Source organism: Giraffa tippelskirchi, chromosome 3 (assembly GCF_054371585.1).
Source record: "Giraffa tippelskirchi isolate mGirTip1 chromosome 3, T2T-mGirTip1v1.2.pri, whole genome shotgun sequence".
Taxonomy (NCBI): Eukaryota; Metazoa; Chordata; class Mammalia; order Artiodactyla; family Giraffidae; genus Giraffa; species Giraffa tippelskirchi.
The window spans coordinates 152,677,001-152,693,345 of record NC_137277.1 but is presented as its reverse complement, the minus strand read 5'-3'; the positions used below and the strand labels follow the sequence as shown (position 1 = coordinate 152,693,345).

The 16,345-nt window shown below is 36.0% G+C and overlaps 1 protein-coding gene across 2 annotated transcripts in view; it reads left to right on the top strand.

Annotated features, from left to right (window-relative positions):
- Positions 1 to 16,345, top strand: part of INO80D (INO80 complex subunit D) — a 67,908-nt gene that overhangs the window by 14,553 nt on the left and 37,010 nt on the right. For both annotated transcript variants that reach the window (XM_081577763.1, XM_081577762.1), the window contains exons 2-4: positions 5,101 to 5,193; positions 5,299 to 5,545; positions 10,074 to 10,816. In XM_081577763.1, coding sequence (XP_081433889.1) covers positions 5,328 to 5,545; positions 10,074 to 10,816 — 961 coding nt within the window. In that variant the 5' untranslated portion in view covers positions 5,101 to 5,193; positions 5,299 to 5,327. The remainder of the gene's footprint in view (positions 1 to 5,100; positions 5,194 to 5,298; positions 5,546 to 10,073; positions 10,817 to 16,345) is intronic.

Sequence of the window (16,345 nt, the reverse complement as noted above, 5' to 3'; positions counted from 1 at the left end):
AGCAGACAATGAGTCAAATTTGTCTTATAAGCCAGAATTTGTTGACCTGTGATCTTAAATAGTGCTTCAGAAAACTTGAGAGTAAAAGGATAGGCAAAGACTTAACCAGCAAATTCAGGTCCAAAATACGGAGTCCAGATACTAATATCAGACAAGGTTGAATTCAAGACAAATAACATCAATTGCCTTTTCTAATGATAAAGAGTGACAGTCTAATGATCACGAAATCTCTGTATCAAATAATATAGCTTTAAAATTTATAAATACAAGGGAAAATAAGGTTATAGTTGGAGATTTTGTTTCATCCTTTGGTAGACAGAAAAAGCAAACAAAAGAACAGTGAATGTTAATAGCGTGATATATGGTGTAAGTAGCAAGATACCCTAGAAACAACAAATGCTTTTTTTCAGGAGCACCTGCTGCTGCTGCTGAGTCGCTTCAGTCGTGTCCGACTCTGTGTGACCCCATAGACGGCAGCCCACCAGGCTCTGCTGTCCCTGGGATTCTCCAGGCAAGAACACTGGAGTGGGTTGCCATTTCCTTCTCCAATGCATTAGTCCCCAAATAAAAATGCAGTCAAATCCAAAATCAGAGATATATGCAGATTATGCTCTTTCTTCTTTTTTCCTTGTGAAATTTGTTTTTATTAGAATACAGGGGATAATTTGAGAATTATCTCTGTGGGTTATGCCCTACCAGAGAAGTATCCATTCCGATCTTCCTGGGATAGCTTTTGGAACTTTTTAGAGCTGCTTTTCTTGCTGCCAGCAGACTCTGAAGGCCCCCCTGCTTGAGTGGCTCCTCCATGGAAGAGAATTTCCTCTTTTTCTTGGAGACACTCTTGTTTCTGACAGTTCAGAGTCACTAACTGGTTCCTCTTTGGGGAAAGATTTCTTCCTCTTGGGAAGACTTCCACTGCTAGCTGTGTCTTCAAGATCACTACTAACCAGCTTCTCCTTGGAAAAAGATGTCTTTTTCTTGGGTTTGGAAAAAGAGATAGGCCTTTCATTGCATTCTCCTGAGGAGTCTCCTGGGGCTTTTTCTTCATTGGGGTCCTAGCCTCCTGGGAGGCAGCCAAGCCCAAGGAACCAGAGTGTGTTTGAGCCAGCTCTCTGGGCTCTCTGCAAGGTCCCAGCACCTCTCTTTCCTCATACTCCTCCACACAGCTGCTATTTTCTGGTGATGTGAGGGCAGTTGCAGCCAGCTGTTTCCTTCAAGTGTTTCTTCTCCTGTTTCTCCAGCTTCCTAGTAATCTCAGCAGCTGTCTGCCTGAACCGTTCACCTCCTTCATGACATCCAGATTCTTCTGTGGTATCTCTCCAGTCTCCTAGGACAGGCGTTCCTCAACTTGTTCGAGTTCTCCCCAAATACACTTGTGCACCCCTCAGAGAAGCAATCCATTTGTGAGGAAGTACCTCATTTGTTTGCTAGGTGTCTGGAGAGGCAGCCTTTGTTCTTGGCAGTTGCTTGGTCAATGAAGGCGGGATGGAAAATAAGTCTGTATTTTGGAGTGTTACCCCTTGTCTTCAGGGCTCTGGAAGCTTGGTGCTTTGCTAGGCCCAGGGAATCAGTCAGACACCAGTATGCTCCTTTTTCGTGTGTGTGTGTGTGTGTGTGTGTGTGTGTGTGTGTGTGTGTGTGTGTGTGTGTGTGTGTGTGTGTGTGTGTCAGACACCAGTATGCTCCTTTTTCGTGTGTGTGTGTGTGTGTGTGTGTCAGACACCAGTATGCTCCTTTTTCGTGTGTGTGTGTGTGTGTGTGTGTGTGTGTGTGTGTGTGTCAGACACCAGTATGCTCCTTTTTCGTGTGTGTGTGTGTGTGTGTCAGACACCAGTATGCTCCTTTTTCGTGTGTGTGTGTGTGTGTGTGTGTGTCAGACACCAGTATGCTCCTTTTTCGTGTGTGTGTGTGTGTGTGTGTCAGACACCAGTATGCTCCTTTTTCGTGTGTGTGTGTGTGTGTGTGTGTGTGTGTGTCAGACACCAGTATGCTCCTTTTTCGTGTGTGTGTGTGTGTGTGTCAGACACCAGTATGCTCCTTTTTCGTGTGTGTGTGTGTGTGTGTCAGACACCAGTATGCTCCTTTTTCGTGTGTGTGTGTGTGTGTGTGTGTGTGTGTTTGTGATCTTAGTTCCCTGACCAAGGATTGAACCTGGGTCCTTCGCAGTGGAAGCATGAAGTCCTAACCACTGGACTGCCAGGGAATTCCCAGTGGTCCTTATTCTTAACTAGAACTAAAACAAAGGGAAGCATAAACTCTGCCATCTGAAAATGTTAGATAACTCGTGGGTCAAAGGAGAAATTAAAAAATAAAATCCAAATCAACTAGAAAGTATTGATAATTAGAATGTGTATTACTACATATGGAATATGATTAAAACACTACTCAGGAAAACTCATAGATGTAAACAAATTACTAAGCAAGAAAAGAATGAAAATAAAAGAATTAAGCCCAAGAAGTTAAAAAAAATAATGAAAAGAATGGAAAGAAAGCAGAAAGAAAGTATTAAAAAAATATTAAAAGCAGAAATTGATGAATTAGAAAATACATGGAGGTGCTGATAATTCCAAGAGATTTTTTTTCTTCTTTTTGCGGGGGGAAGTATATTAGTAAAAATATTAAGAGGATAAACTCCCGTTGAACCCAGTCATGAACAAAAGGGGAAAACACAACTATCACAAATGTGTATGGACATACATAGAATATGAGAATGAGTCACATATTTAGGAAATTAAGTGTAAGAGGTCACATTGCTAAATCGTACGCAGGTAAATTTGAAAACCTGATATGCACAAAACACTGCCCAGGCAACCTTCTAAGGAACGTTACAATTGCAGTGCTTTTTAACTTGTTCGGGAACATAGATTTTATAAATTGTTTTTTAAAATGTTATATTAATACCTAATTCTGCCAAGGCGCACACATAGAAAAAACTCTAGACATTCTCAAAATACGAAAATCCTCAATATTAGCAATTATAGCCCAGTCATGCATTAGAAGATGACCAGGTTGTTTTCATCCCAGGAGTGTAAGAAGAGTACAGTATCAGGAAGTATTAAATACTAAATATTCTTAGTACATATTTTTAGAAGTGCAAGAGAAAAATGATCATTTCCCTGGAAACTGAAAAAGAATTTGGTAAAAATTATCTGTCAATTCTGAGTTTGTTTTTTTCTTAATAAAGTAGGGATTACTTCATACTTCCTTAGCATAACACAGAAGTCAGCATTTTCTTGCCATTGACTCAAACCAATTCTTATTTAAAATTAGGAGTAACAGTGGATGCTGTCATTCACATTGTTTCAATAGTTCTAGCCAACTCAAATACGGAAAAAGGATGCATGAACATTGGCAAACAAGGGGGAATCATCAATCTTGATAGACATGATGCCACCTAGGATATGTCAGAGTAAAAAGTGAAGGTTACCCTTCATGTGACTTGTAAAATATTCTCATACATATAGATATATAGGCTGCTTTTTTTCATAATAGCAATCAAATTGATTATGTAAATTCATTTTTTTCAGTTAGTTATATCCAGCCTATGTTTTTCCTAAAGTTCATATAGATTTACTTAACTAATTCATGAAAGATTTATGTTTGCCAGGTGGATGAGCAGGCCAAAGAGAGTGTAAAAATGAAACTGCATGGGTTTGCTTTGAAATAATTTCCTGTCCTGAACATCCAGACCTTCAAGGCAGCTGAATTTAAATTTTTAGTCCAACTTTTCTTCCTTGCCTCCTAATAAAGTGAAAAGGCAAAGTTCTTGTTTTTGTTTTACATTGATGCATGGTTAGGTTTACTCAGTAATGTGTGATTTTTTTTTTTTTATTACCCAAGTTAAAATTTCAGATTTTTTTCTGCTGATGTAAGTGAAATGCTTCTTAAAGGTAATATAAATTCTCTACCTTTATCATAAGCAGGTAAAATGTAGTAATAATAAGAACTTCATGAGTAATAACTCTCCTTTGTTCAAGGCATGGTACTTAGTGTGTTGCATGCTTTGTGTAATCTGATCCCTGAAGCAACCTCATAACATAGCTACTAATATTATCTCTATTTTACAGATTAGAAAACCAAGGTTAAATGATTTGTCCAAGGTAAATACTGTAGTTATCTTGGCAGATCTCTGACTTAGCAAACATATCTTCTGACTCTTCAGGGATTTGTGTATCTTGTCATTCACTGATGTAAGGAGTTTTTTATTTAGTTTCATAAAGGGGAGAGTGCTTCTTGAGGTTGTCTGTAGCTTATGTCTAAGCTGTTCATCATCTGTCTCGGTGACTTCTGGAGCGTAGAGCAAGCAGGTTGGACCACAGCAGCTCCCTATGTCCTGATGTGACCGATTAGTTGTTTCAGTTTCATTGTAGACGGTATGGTGTTATTATATATGTTACTCCTAGACCTTTTGTGTGTCGCGAGGTAGTGACTACTGTGTGATTTCTTCCTTCCATCTTCTTATTAAATTTCCAGAAACTCATCAGCCATGGTAATTATACTATCTGGTGTAATTGGGAGCATTGTGTGGTGCAGAGCACTCAACTGAATGGTGGAAATGTGGTGACTAGTCTTTGGGCTCAAGGCTATAGTCTGGATGGGACAGGTGTGGGGGAGTATTAGAGGGAAAAATGACTTTTAAAAAACAGGGATTTGTTCTTTTTTAATATTTCATAGAAATGTTTGTTACAAGTTGCTAAATATTTTGCCAACACATCAGAAAATGTAGAATTTCTGGGGGAAGTTTTGGGTCTGTAGAGCTCATTCCATTGCCATTTTAAAGGGATTTGAGTTCTGAAAATCGGCGTAAGGTGGAACCATCAGTAAAGAAAAAAAAAAGGACCCTCCACCTTATAACATGAGTTTGGTAGAAGAACCCTGCTATTTTGAGGTATTTACAAGCCTTAAAGCAAAAATTATTTAGTTCAATTTGGAGTGGTAGGTTAAGTTAATATTTTATGTTTTATTATTTGAATTCAGTACTGGGAGGTTGGGTTACAGTGAAGAATCCATCCCGTTAGGAATACCCTAGAATTTTACTTCCCAGGTGAGCAAGCTTTGCTTATTTCTATTTGTTAACTAGGCCTTTTGATATTTTTGTAGACAATCTGCTTCATCTTGATTCTGCAGCATTCCAAACAGTGGTATCCTTGGGGTTCTCTTAACATTGCTATGGTGCAGAAGATTTAAAATCAGGTATGGCTGTGGGGCCCAAAGTCCCTCAGTGAAATTCTCAACTTAAACCTGCCTTATACTCTCTGATTTATCATTTGGGTTTCTTTTTTTGTGGTGGTCTTTTAGCTGATGTTCACAAGGAATAGAGTCACGTGATGTATGAAGGGAAACATATACACTTCTCTGAGGTTGACAATAAGCCCTTGTGCTCATATAGCCCCAAACTGTGCAAGCAGCGGCGACTCAACGGCTACGCTTTCTGTATCAGACACGTTCTGGAGGACAAGACTGCCCCCTTCAAGCAATGTGAATATGTGGCCAAGTATAACAGCCAGCGCTGCACCAACCCCATTCCTAAATCGGAGGACCGCAGGTAAGTGCTGACAGCAGGCAGCAGCTTTTGATTGAATCAGCAAGCTTGGAAGTTGGTTCTGTTTTGTTTGATGTACGATATGGTGAAATTAAATGTTGAGTTCAGGGGTTAATCTAAGTAAACTGTAGAATGGTTCTAAAGATGAGAGATGACAATTTTTAGGAAATGGAGTAGTAACTTTCAAGAATTCTTTGTGAAGTATGTTTAAGTGTGTTCTTTCTTACTTAATAGACTTTTAGGATTATTAAAAAAATTTTTGTTTTTGCTTGAAGTCTTGGTACTGATGTGCTTTGTTTACAGCCTTAGAAAGTATTTTCTGATTTTTCTACTTAGTATTTCATCAGCCTAAATGAGACAAATGATAGGAACTACTTTGATGTTATAGTTAATGATAATAATTTTGAAATTTTTAAATCTGCACTTGGATATATACTTACTGAAAAAGCATTATTCAAAAGAATGATTACTTGAATCATTCAGAAGATTTATTTCCTCTCAGGCTTCTTTTGGTTAAAAAGAGTTCCATATAGACTATATTTACTATAATTTAGAACCTATAATTTCATAGTAAAGTAGACTTTATGACTGGGATTATGAATTTATACTTTTCTGAGTTAAAGAAAATAATGAGATTTTTTAAAGGAATTTTATGCTGATTATTCATCTTTCATATCCTTAGAAAAATTTATACTATATTTCACATATAATCTCTTTTTTTATGTCTCTTTTTGTCAGTTCTCCAGAAACCATGTCGAGCATTGTAGGATATTACAGAGACATGCATGCTTCTTTTCCTGAAAGTTTCAAATATTTGTTTTTAGGTAGAAAATTTGAACTTTTTACTTCTATATTTAAAAAATACATATACAGCCTTTATTTTTTTGTTCCTATATGTAAACAAATGTCACCTGTGTTAATTGGTTGAAAAGGGAATCATGTATTTTGTATGTCATGGTGAGCAACTTACAAACTTTCAGGGTGAAATAAATAATTTGTGTTGATAAATATCCCACCAAAATGAGTATGGTATAATGTGGTGATCTGGAAATACTCTCTTAGAATATCTAATGAGCACTTCAGGTTTCAAATTACAATACCTGAAAGTTAGAAACAGCTGTTTAGTGAGGAAAGGAATAAAATTTTAATCTCAGGTGGGAAAGGTACCAGTGTATTAGGCTAAGCATGTCTATCCAGTTGGTTTTAGCTGACTAAAAATAATTTCTTATTCTTACCCCTTTTTAACTTGAAGAATGAATGGACTTGTATTAATTTTTTCACATCAAGATCCATTACAATCACATTCCTATAATTTTGTCTTAAATTCACTTTATCAGAGGTGCAGTTTTTGTCAACCTTGGATTTTTTTTCAATTCAGCTGAAGCAAGTATTATCTTAACAGCAAATAGCAAAAAGTAAATTGAGAGTCACTCTGAATTTCTCCAAAATATTAATTCTCTGAATTAATTTGTCTTCACCTTTATATTTGAAGTAATTTTCTTTTTTTTTTTAAGAACAAGAAAGGAAAGGACTTTTGTGTTGCTGTGTCAAGAGAATTTGGGCTTAAAAAGTACTGAGTTATATATTTTTTCAAAATTGGTCCAAGACCATATGAACACAAATGCTATTAATAGTTCTGTGTTTTTGTTGTTGTAGGGCTGTAAAACAGATTAAAGTAGATGTTAGTAGGAAGTAATATTCTTACTTAACCTCAAGAAACCCAGGTTGAACTCATGTCATAATATGTTTAAACCTTTGTATAAATGTAATAGTTGTAACTATACTATATGACACAATGTAGAAAAGATTAATATTCTTTTGAAAATAAGCTTTTATCATTGTTAAGGCAGTTACTCCTTGGACACTTAGGGATTTGAAATGGTTTTATGTGTAGTTTTAGAAAACAAATTCCCAAGGACTTTTAATTTAAAAAATAGCTGGTCAGTAGTCAGCTAGAATAAGTACATAACTTACCTGGTGTGTATTATAAATGCTAACTTATGAAATTCCATCTTTTGGATAGAATAGGATTAAGTTCAGTTAGAAGTACTGGTATAATTAAAAAGTAATGTCCATTTTCTAATATACTTTTACAGTGGGAAGCTAAGGCCTAGTACTGTAGCCTTGATATTTCAGAGATAAATGGTTATATTAAATTGGTTGTTTTATATAGTATTGTAAATTTAAGTTTGGTATAGTTTTTATATATATATATATTTAGTAGTATGTATTTACCAAGAAATTTTCTTGTTTCCTATATTTATTCTTTTCTAAAACAGCTTAAGATATAATTCGAATTAAGATATATACGAATTAAGTTACCCATTTGAAGTATACAGTTCAGTATTCTCTAATGTCTTTACAGGAGTGTGTAACTATCAACATAGTCTAGTTTTACATTTTCAGCTCCCCAAAGGAACACATTTGCAGGCATTTCCCTGTATTCTTTTTGACTGGAAATGCATATTTACATACTTACTTTAAATACGTACTTATTTTAAATGCTGTTCATAACTAAGTAAGCTGTTGAAATTCTAGTTATGTGGTCACAGTGTGACAGTGGCTGGAGTGGGTTGAGGGTGGGGTTGAAGGAGGACTGTCCCTGTGGATTCGCCTCCGCTGGGTTAGGTGATGCACGAATAGTAGCCTCATTTACCAGTCTAGACGGCCCATGTCAATGAGCAGAGCAGCTTGATTTCTAAATTTAAAAAAGCCCACTTCATTACTCCTCTCTAAAAATACTAATCCTTTTGTTAATTTGAAAATGAGTGGAAAACAACAAAAACCATCAACACTTTGTTGGGAAGCTTAATACAATTATACCTGAAACCCTCTTCCTTATTAGCTGTAGTTTTATGACTCTTTTCTATTTAGAGTATGTAGGACCTAGCTCAAACCTTCTAGTTACACACACATACATGCGCAGTGCAGAGTCTTTTTACAGTCCAGAACGCTTTTTCTTAATAGTTGTATTTAAAATGAGAATGAGACAAAGCAGCAAAACCATGTGTCCTCATTTTTGGTGAATCTGTGTTTTTAACAGTTGTTAAAACACTTTTCTGTTGCAGCCCAGTGTGTTTGGGGAAATGACATTTTTTACTTTATTGCCTTTTTTCCCAAACTGTGTTCTATGGAGATATGCTGCAATAAAAATAGGTGCCATTTTAAATAAGTTTGGGAAACAGTGCCACATGGGTACATTTCTACCCTTGGAGTATAATGCATATATCATACAAGATGCTTTGAGAGATTGTTCAGCAGAAACAAATGATATTATCTCTTTCTGTTTAAGCCAGCATTTTTCCAAATTTATTTAAGCATGGGATACTGTCTTTATGGCATACTTGTCAGCATACCTTAGAACTGCATGAAGTATACCAGTTTGGGAAATTCTACTTTTCTGTTTCCTAGAGAAGGAAATGGCAACCCACTCCAATATTCTTGCCTGGAAAATCTCATAGATAGAGGAGCCTGGTGGGCTACAGTCTATGGAGTTGCAAAGAGTCGAGCGTGACTTAGCAGCTAAACGACAAATGACTTTTCTCTTGGTTAGAAACCTCTATACTCTATAGGTTTTCAGTGTAATTTTATTCAAATAACATGCATTCTTAATAAGAGTCTTCAAGAGCTTTGATTTTTTTCCTTCTATTTTTTTAATTGAAGTATAGTTGATTTACATGTTAATGTCTGCTGTACAACATAGTGATTCAGTTATACATATGTGCATTCTGTTTCATATTCTTTTCCACTATAGTTTATCACAGGATATTAAATATTGTTCCCTGTGCTAAATCAGCTTTGATTTTTAGTTTAAGTCTTAGCTCTGTCACTTTCTATATGGTGGTTTTGGGTAAGTTACTTTATATAAAATGAGCTTACTCATCTGTATAAAGGGCATTAATTTGGTACCTGTTGCAGGTAGAAATTAGTAGAAATAATTCATGTACTCAACGCATGGCTATTGAGAAACTCATTTAATCTGTAATCATACTAACTAGTTTTATTATTTTCTCCTCTTCTCTGTGTTTGTGTGTGTGTGTGTGTGTGTGTGTGTATAGAACACACAGTAGACATTTGACATTCTTAAGTGTTATGTCATAAGATCTTTGTGAATCTCCAATACTTGAATGGCATTAGAACATGTGATTTTTTTTCTCCAGAAGAGAATTTTAAGTGACCCTTTAGATTCCTGATGAGCTACTTTGTATGCTATGAATAGAGAATAACAAAGCCATGTGAGAACCTATAGCTAGGTGTTTATCCAGGACCACTCACTATTTGAATGACTTGCGTCTGTCCGGCAGCCTCTTCACATGTGCAGTTCATTTATTTGCTTTAGCAAAACTGCACAGACTTTGCGGATTGCTTGAGGGTAATGAAAGTTGTATAAATTACATCCATGAATGCAGAGTTATTATAGTCATGCATTTTGAGCATACAAGGATTCACATTTTATGATAGGTAGCTTTGTAGTCTACTTTTCTTAAGATGTATTATGAACAGTCTCCTGTATATGTGTGTATTTTTATAGGTACTGCAACAGCCACTTGCAGGTACTTGGCTTTATCCCGAAAAAAGAGAGGAAGAAAAAGAATGACCCTATAGATGAGGTCAAGGTCAGGCACCAGATGGATACCATGGCCTTTAGCCTGACAGTGCCCACGCTGGCCTTGAAGATGCCCAATGGACTGGATGGAATGTCCCTCTCTCCACCAGGGGCAAGGGTCCCTGTCCACTACCTGGAAACCGAGTTGGAAGACCCCTTTGCTTTCAACGAGGAAGATGATGACCTAAAGAAAGGGGCAACTGTGAGAAAGAAGTTGCAGAGCAAGTTGGCCCAGAATCGGCAGCGCCAGAGAGAGACAGAGATTTTAAAAGTTCGACAAGAGCACTTTAGTCCCCCTCCTGCCCCTTCTCAGCAGCAGCCTCCACAGCAGCACTCCCACCTGTCACCTTTACCCACTTTAAAACCTCCAGCGCCACCGCAGGGTGTAGTCTGCAAGTCACCTCAACCTCAGAACACCAGCCTACCAATGCAGGGAGTGGCCCCCACCACACACACTATAGCACAAGCCAGGCAGTTGTCTCACAAGAGGCCTCTGCCCCTCCTGCCATCCAGTAGGGCTCCCGCCGTGGACCCGCCCAGGACTGACCAGGTCCTTATGAAAGCCACAGCCTTCTCTCCACACTTCTCTTGTATAAGTCGACTGCAGAGACTGGTGAAACTGTGCACCCAAAAACATCAGTTGGACACTGATCTGTTTCCCCATTTAGGTGAGTGACCGTCTCTTTTACCGTGTCATATACATGAGTAATATTACAAAATGTGCCCTTTTGCACAAGGTTTTATTTTCATATTCCTTCTCATATGTAATAGGGGTAGAAGAATACTTGGACAGAGTGTCCAGTCAAGACTCTGTATTTAGATAAATCACCTTAACATAAACATGCTACTGGAGAGAACAGTAATTGGTGAACAGGATACAGAAAAACAGGAGCTGGGAGTTTAGAATTCCAGTACAGCTTCTAGTAGGGTTGTAGCAATATTGAAAGCAGTTGTGTTTGGTTTTGTACTTCTGTGAGCTCAGTCCCTGTGTGTCTAATGAAGTTCTTGACATGTCTTATCACAGAACTTTGGAATAAAGATAGTATTGTTGACATCTACTGACAGTTTTCTAAAAAAAATTCTTAAAGTAATGCCTTTTCATGATTTAAAAGCAAAAAGTTACAGAAAACTATAATGGAGACAAATATCTATCTTTCCTTGGTTGCTTCTGCATTTTCTATCTCAATCAAGAAAATCCTCTGATAGCAAGTTTATACAGATATTCTACATATTCTGTTAATAGTTTGATTGTTTTATTTTTGTTCATTTAAACCTTTGATACATTTGGAATTTATTCTTGTGTTGTGAGCTGTGATTCTAACTTTAGGAAAGATTATTTGCATAACATATGACAGCAATAGAAAAATGGGAAAAGGGTGGGAATAGAAGAAGAAGAAGAAATATAAATGGTCAATAAACAAATGAAAACCTCAATCCTCCTAACAGATGGGGAAACGCAAATTAAAGTAACACTCAGTTATCATCAGATTAGCAAAAATTATATCCGTTGTTAATGAGAATATGGGATCTCATACGTGGCTGGTGAGTAATGCAACAATATCTGCTAATTAAAAGTGTATATATAGTCAGCAAGCTCACTTTTGGAACTCTGTGTATTAAAAAAATACCAGAATGTAAGGATATGTGTTCCAGGATGTTTATTGCAGCATTGCTTGCAATACTAAAAATCTGCAAACGACCTTTATAACTTGTGGGAAATTTTGAGTAAATTCTGATATATATACATTTTATAAAGTGTTACACAGCTATTTAAAAAAAAATAAGTAAAAATAAAAAGAATGAGTGAAATCTCTATCTTTTACCTGGATATATCCATGATATCTTACCCCACTCCAGTACTCTTGCCTGGAAAATCCCATGGACGGAGGAGCCTGGTAGGCTACAGTCCATGGGGTCGCTAAGAGTCGGACACGACTGAGTGACTTCACTTGCACTTTTCCCTTTCATGCACTGAAGAAATGGCAACCCACTCCAGTATTCTTGCCTGGAGAATCCTAGGGACGGCGGAGCCTGGTGAGCTGCCGTCTATGGGGTTGCACCGAGTCGGACACGACTGAAGCGACTTAGCATAGCATAATATCCATGATATCTTAAGCAGAAAAATACCGTGGTATTGTACTGTCCTATTTTTGTAAAAATAAGCAAAGTGAATAAACAAGGGACACCAGTATATCTGTTGATCAAGCATGTGAATAAATGTTTGTCTCTTTGTTACAAGCATAGTTAAAGTGTGAATGAATGTACACTACTAGGCTGTTAACATTGGCTGCCATGGGGGATGGAATTGGACAGGATATGTTTTTAGGGAGATGGGAGTGATAACTCTTATATAGCTTTATATTGTTTCACTTGTTATTAAGCAATGTATGAAATTTGGTGGGCTTCCCAGGTGACTCAGTGGTAAAGAATCCACCTGCCAATGCAGGAGACATAGGTTCCATCCCTGGGTGGGCAAGGTCCCCTGGAGAAGAAAATGGCAACCACTCCAGTCTTCTTACCTGGCGAATCCCATAGACTGAGGAGCCTGGTGAACTACAGTCTATGGGGTCACAAAGAGTCGGACAGAACTTAGCGACTAAACAACAACAAAACATGACTTTTGTTATTAAAGAAACTAATGAAGCTTAAAGAAAAAAATATAGATAAGCAAATATAACAAAGCAAGCCTTGTTAATACTTATTTGTTAATACCTTGGCATATTCTTTCAGATATATAAAATTAAATTCCTGCTATATGTACAGTATTATAACCTATTAAAAAATTTTTATAATGTATTAAGTTAGTAATTTTTCATACACAACATAATTTGTCACAGCTGAATTCTTTCTGTAATTTAAATCATTTCCAATTTATTTAATTATAAAGTATTGCAGCTGTATAGCCCTCGCAGTAAAATAATTACCATCACATCTTTAATTTTTCCTTCAAATAGATTCCTGGAAGCAGAATTGCTGATTCCAAGCTTTTTCACTTTTTAAAAAGGTTTTTGATATGTATTACCAAGTTGGCCTTCAGAATTATTTTTTCAGTTTACTTTTCTTTCAGCAGTGTATGAGAATGAGTTTCTCTACATCTTTATAGACCTGGATATTAGATATTACTATTATTATTTTGCCTTTACAAATTTGATAGAAAATTTAGCAATACATATAAAATACTTCTGAGGTGTGCTTTAATACCTTAGACCAGTATTTCTCAAATTTTTGGCCTTAGAATCACTTTATTTGCACTCTCAAAAATTGTTGAGGTCACTGTCGAGATTTTATATATGTGAGTTATATCTCTTGCTAGTTACTGGATTAGAAGTTAAAAGTGAGAAATTTAAAAAGTACTAATTCATTTTAAAATAACAATAAACTTACTGCATGTTAACATGTTCTTTTTATGAAAAATAACTTTCCAAAACAAAAACAAATATAATGGGAAGAACAGCATTTTTTGACCTTGTTTAGCAAATCTTTTTGGCCACACTGTGTGGCCTGTGGGATCTTAGTTCCCCGACCAAGGAATTGAACCTGTGCTCCTGCAATGGAAGCGTGCAGTCTTAACCACTGGACCACGAGGGAAGTCCCTGTTTAGCAAAACGCAATGTCTGATATAGTAGAAGATAGCTAGATATCTGCATTCAGTGTGTCCTGATTCAATGTGGTTTTGGTTAGTAGATAAAAGGATGGCTTTACACATCTGTTGTAGGAAAAAGAGGGCAGGTATTTTAATAGTTTTTTTTCCAAAAAATTGTGAATATTTGTAATTGGTTCTTCACCATAACTTGACAAGTGGTAGTTTTTAAAGATTAGTTTCAGTGTGAAATCCGAAACCACATCAAGGAATTTTACCTACAGTAACATTAAAATCCATTGATTTGCCTTGTACTTTGAATGAATATCTTACACATAGATGATATTGTAACATCGTATGTTGGTTATTTGGTAAATACTGGCTTACTGAATTACACACATGTCCCAAATGTTGCCATATTTTGTTATATTAAAATTTTAGGTTGCATTCATTAATATTAACACTAATAATATCAGAAAAATCTGACTCTTAAGAATTTGTCATACCATCAGTGATGAATTCAAGTTTTACTCCAGAATTGAGCTTTGTGTTTTTTTTTTTCCATTTCATTGTAAGTCATTGTGTGGAACATATATTGACAAATAGTACAGTTTTTTGCCCCTCTTGATTCATGCTAAGGCATCAGCAGTTTGACTCACCATGGTTTGTTGTTGTTTTTACCAACAGTGCAAATGTCACCACAGTAAAAAGGCAAATAATATCTTAATATTGTTTTGAAGGTAGTATTGACCTAGAGGTCTCCCCAAAGGGTTTAAGGGACCCCTGGGGATCTGTAGGCCAAACTTTGAGTAAAAACTGCTATTCTAGATTAATAATGTAGTTTTGACTATTAGTTCATACTGCCTTTTTGGACCTACGTATTTCCTATTTTATCTTGTCAATTTTCTCATCCATTTTTATTTAAGCATTTCTCTTTTTTTCTTGATAGGTAAGGGCCTTTTATACATATTTCTTGTTTGTTGCAAAGTCTCTCCTCCTTCCCATTTGTTATTTGCTTTTAGTACCCATTATAAAGGTTTCAGAATTTAGAGGTTAAAATTTTTTATGTAAACTCTCTTTCTCTCTCTTTTTTTTTTAAGATTTCTTTTTGAATCAGATTTTTTTTCCTCTCCCTTTGTTTAGACTGTCTTCATTCCAAGAAAACATATATATATATATGTGTGTGTGTGTGTGTGTGTGTGTGTATTCACCAACATTTTCTTTAGTCCTTTTGTTATTTCAGTCATCTATTTGGAACTCATTAGGCATTAGTTTTGAGGCAGAGATTTAAGTTTTCTTTGCATGTCTGCCTCTCGTTCCAGCTTTTACCCACATCATCTGCTAAATTTTTATTTGTATTTCTATTTATTTCTAGATACTGATAATATTTTAGCTTTTGAAATTTTACATTGAGAGCTGACTGAATCATTTTGAACAGAACTAAAACTCATACAAAAATATTGTCTTTATTTTTAGAAAATGTAAATATTTGAGGAACTCAAGTTTTTGTTTTTTTAGTTTTTAAATTTTTTTTTATTGGAGAATAATTGCTTTACAATGTTGTGTGGTCTCTACCACCAAGTTTTTAAAACAGGTTATTTTGGAGAAACCAGAAGTTGTAATGTACTGTTACAACCAACTCTGCATTCATGTCAGCAAAGAATACTTAAAGAAAAATGCAGTATTTAATTGGCTCCTCCCATCCCATTTGGGTTGGTTATCTCAATTAGTTACGTTGAAACTGGTGATAATGAAGCCGAGACCAAAGGTTTGCTTTATTGGACGGTTAATTTTACAACAGGAGAAGCACTTCAATCTCAGTTCTTATAACTTAGATCTTGACTTTTTCAGAGAAAGCATAGATGACTTTGTAGACATTATTATGACTTTTACAGAAACTTAAAAAATAACAGTTCATGTTCTAATTTTTAAAGGTGCCTTAAGTGTCACTTTGTGTTTGAAAGATCTCACCTTTCAAAATCCTGAAGCTGATGATGTGATCACTTTTTTTTTTTAATTTACTCTTTAACAAATTAATAGTTATTTTAGTTAGAGAAAGTAACTTTTTAAGATGACCTGATAGTTTGAACAGTCATCTTGGAACTAGATTTAGAGTTTCTTTATGCCGGTGGCAGTGTTATTTAATTTTAAGCATTTATAATTTGCATTTCAATTAACCTTTTCTTAATTTCCTAGTTTGGCACATGTGAACTAGTGGTTAGATGATAAAGAATCTGCCTCCAATGCAGGAGACCCAGGTTTGTTCTCTGGTTGGGGAAGATCCCCTGGAGAAGGGAATGGCTACCCATTCTAGTGTTCTTGCCTGGAGAATTCCATGGACAGAGGGGCATGATAGGCTACAGTCCATGGGATTGCAAAGAGTCGGACATGACTAAGCAATTACACTGGACACTAAACTCATTTAAATTATGAAAGAAATCTATGAGATCCTTTTTAACTAATTGTGCGTAATGAAGACTGTCTGATTTTTGAGGGTCTCAAGAAGGAAGACATAGAATACTAGTCATCAGGGTGTCTAATTAAAGTTTCATAGTGGTTTTGAATATGTTAAGTAGTCCACACACTGTTGTATTTTAGGCTATGCAGGATCAGTATT